This window comes from Sciurus carolinensis, chromosome 11, assembly GCF_902686445.1.
Source record: "Sciurus carolinensis chromosome 11, mSciCar1.2, whole genome shotgun sequence".
NCBI classification, from domain to species: domain Eukaryota; kingdom Metazoa; phylum Chordata; class Mammalia; order Rodentia; family Sciuridae; genus Sciurus; species Sciurus carolinensis.
In genome coordinates, this window is record NC_062223.1 from 74,011,245 (window position 1) to 74,014,530 (window position 3,286).

The 3,286-nt window shown below is 40.0% G+C and overlaps 1 protein-coding gene across 1 annotated transcript; it reads right to left on the minus strand.

The window, feature by feature from the left end:
• Window positions 1–867: 867 nt before the first annotated feature.
• Window positions 868–1,903, minus strand: LOC124960736 (olfactory receptor 52I2-like). The gene is given in 2 exon segments (XM_047519652.1): window positions 868–910; window positions 912–1,903. Coding segments are annotated over 2 exon segments (972 nt in total). The 5' UTR covers window positions 1,841–1,903.
• Window positions 1,904–3,286: the final 1,383 nt, after the last annotated feature.

Consider the following 3,286-nt stretch of genomic DNA (forward strand, 5'->3'; position numbering starts at 1 on the left):
GATCTTTGCCAATAGCTCCTCTCACAGGGGATTAACATCCAAAATACATAAAGAACTCAAAACAACCCCAAAAAGCAAATAATTCAATCAAAAATGAGCAAAAGAGCCAAGTATGGTGGTACATGCCTATAATCCCAGCAATTCAGAATGCTAAATCAGGAGGATTGCAAGTTCAAAGCCACCTTCAGCAATTTAGCAAGGCCCTAAGTAATTTAATGAGGCCTTGTCTCAAAAAATAAGAAGGGCCAGGAATGTGACTCAGGGGTTAATTGCCCCTGGGTTCAATCACCAGTTTCCACCCCTAGGCCCTGCAAAAAAAAGGGGGGGCGGGTAAATGGGCAAATGAACTAAACAAGACACTTCTCAAACAAAGAAATACAAATGACCAAAAAACATATAAAGAAAATGTTCAACATTTCTAGCAATCAGGGAAATGCAAATCAAAACTAAATTGAGATTTCATCTCACTCCAGTTAGAATGGTAATCATTGGAAAGACAATAATAAGTGCTGGCAAGGATGTTGGAAGAAAGATACACTCACACATGGTTAGTGGAATGGCAAATTAGTACACCCACTCTGGAAAACAGTATGGAGATTTCTCAAAAAACTAGGAATGGAAACACCATATGACCCAGCTATCCCATTCCTGGTTATTTATCCAAAAGGATTAAAATCAGCATACTACAGTGATACAGGCACATCAATGTTTATAGCAGCATAATTCATTGACATTCTTAATAGAAATTAAAAGCTATGCAAGGATGCTCTTCTCAGCTTCATCTTATACTTCTTATATTCACCTCCACAGATCACTAAAGCATCTTTGAAGTTGAGTGAAATGCTCAAGGAGTGAACAGTTTTCTGTTCATGAACCTTAACTGGAGTAGTGAAAGAGGAAGAACATCAAAACTCCTTATTCTTTCCCGTAGTTGTTTGGTCCTCAGGCCATAGATGATTGGGTTCAAGGTGGGTGGAAAGACCAAATACAAGTCAGCTAACAGCACCTGAGTGTGCAGAGGGACTGAGTCCTGTCCTAGCCAGGATATATAGACTGATACCATCCCAGGTAGATAGTACAAGGCCATGACCCCCACATGGGAGCCACATGTGCTTAATGCCTTCCACTGGGCATTCTTGGAGGAGAGACCAAACACTGCCCTGAGAATCAGGATATAGGAGGCAGCAATGAAGGTCACATCAGAGCCCACAATAATGGAGGAACCAATCAAACTATAAAGACGGCTAGGCATGGGGTCAGCACATGCTAACTGGGCCACAGCCATGTGCTCACAGTAGGAATGAGGAACCACATGGGAGCCACAGAAAGGTAGATGACTAACCATCCAACTCAAAGGGGTCATGAATGTAACAGCTCTGATGGTGATGGTCACACTCATGCCCAGCATCACTCTAGGTGTGAGAATGCTCTTGTAGTGAAGGGGCTTGCAGATGGCTACGTAGCGGTCCAAAGCCATGGCCAGCAGCAGCCCCGTCTCCATGGCTGTGGCTGCGTGGACAAAGTACATCTGAGCGAAACAGGCACTGAAGCTGATGGAGCTGTGTCCTGAGGAGAAGATGCTCACCATCTTGGGGACCACCGAGGAGGCCATGACGATGTCCACCGCAGCCAGAACGCACAGGAAGCCAAACATAGGCTCTCTCAGGGTGGAATCCATGCAGATTACAGTCATGATGAGGCTGTTTCCCAACAGGGCTATGGTGTACATGGCACTCAGTGAGATAGCCAGCCAAAGATATGAAGACTGCAAGCCTGGAATGCCCACAAGGAAGAAGGTGGCAGGGGTTTCCATGCTGTGGTTGTGGGGTGGCCCCAGCATCACAGGTGAGGCTGCTTTCCTGTTAATATAGAAAGTGGTATAAGAAAGGATACAGTCCTGTAAAATTTGTGCCTGTTTATGGTGTTGATAAACCTGGTGGATATTCTTAACTGGATGGTAATCTCAGGATCAGAAAACTGACATATGATGATGTTATCTTGCTCCACCTTCCATCCTTGTTCAAAATCAACTCTTAGGATACCTCCTTTGAAAAGTCATCCCTGGTCTCTCCTTCCCCATTCCATGCTCATGTGAATTTAGCTACCTTTCTATTTTTCAGTTCCCATGAAATCTCCCATACTTATCCATGAGAAACCTAAATTGACAATTCCAATACGCTAAGACTTTATTATACCCACTCAAAAGTGTATCTCTTGTTTTGTGCCTCATGCCTAGTATGTGATCCTGATCTGTCATGCAAAATAAGATATAATATATTTAAGTATATTCACAGTTTATAATTATCACAGAATGAATAATAAATTAGAGGAAATTCTTTTTTCCCTTAGTTACCAATAATCATTGTTAAATAGAGCAATGAACTTCTTGAGATCAAGCATGTCATGTTTTGTATTCTCAGTGTATTACCTAAAAAACCTCAACAAATCATTCTTGTGGTAGGTGAAGTTAATTAATAGGTTTAAGAAAATAAGGTAATTAGAGAACAATACTATTACTTTCCATAGGAGATAATAAACTGGAAATATTTATAACCCTACCTTCTCTACATTTTCTTCTATATTTCCTTTTGAGCTAGGTTTGATTAATAGATTACATATAAACTCTTGAGACTAACTCGTAGTTACATCCTCCCATAAATTTTATGTTTCTTCATTAGAGCTAACCACTTTTTCAATAATGAACTACCAAAACATTCCAGACAATAAGTCTTATGATTTAGAAAGTAAAGCATATTTTAAAGAGGATACTAGATGCTTGTACGAAAAGTATAGTATAACTCTAATATATTTCTTCATTTGTAGTATAGAACAAACATCCATCTGGGACTATCAATATAATTCAAATGAGATAAAATATTTCATTCAATATCACATCACAAATATGTAGTAAATCTGAAGTACAAGTACATGTCTTCTTGGTATGACTCCCATGAATATATCCAACCCAACATTAAAAGTCAAGAAATCAAGAGTTATAGCTTCACTTGGCCAGTAACAATAGGCATTGCACAACCAGGTACTGAACTTCAACACTTGGAAGTTTTCTGTTTGTTATTGCCTTTGCCTTACATCTTTTTCACACATGTGCTGCCGTGTTATATAATGTCTTATGACCTGGTGGGGTAAACCTGAATGTAAGGGATCAGCATTAATGACCATTCCACTCTTGTGTAATATCCCTTTAGTTCTTTCCTCTTTAGGATGGTTAGACTTCATGAAGTCATATGGTGGTTGGGCATGTATACTAACTTGCAGCACTCTGAGA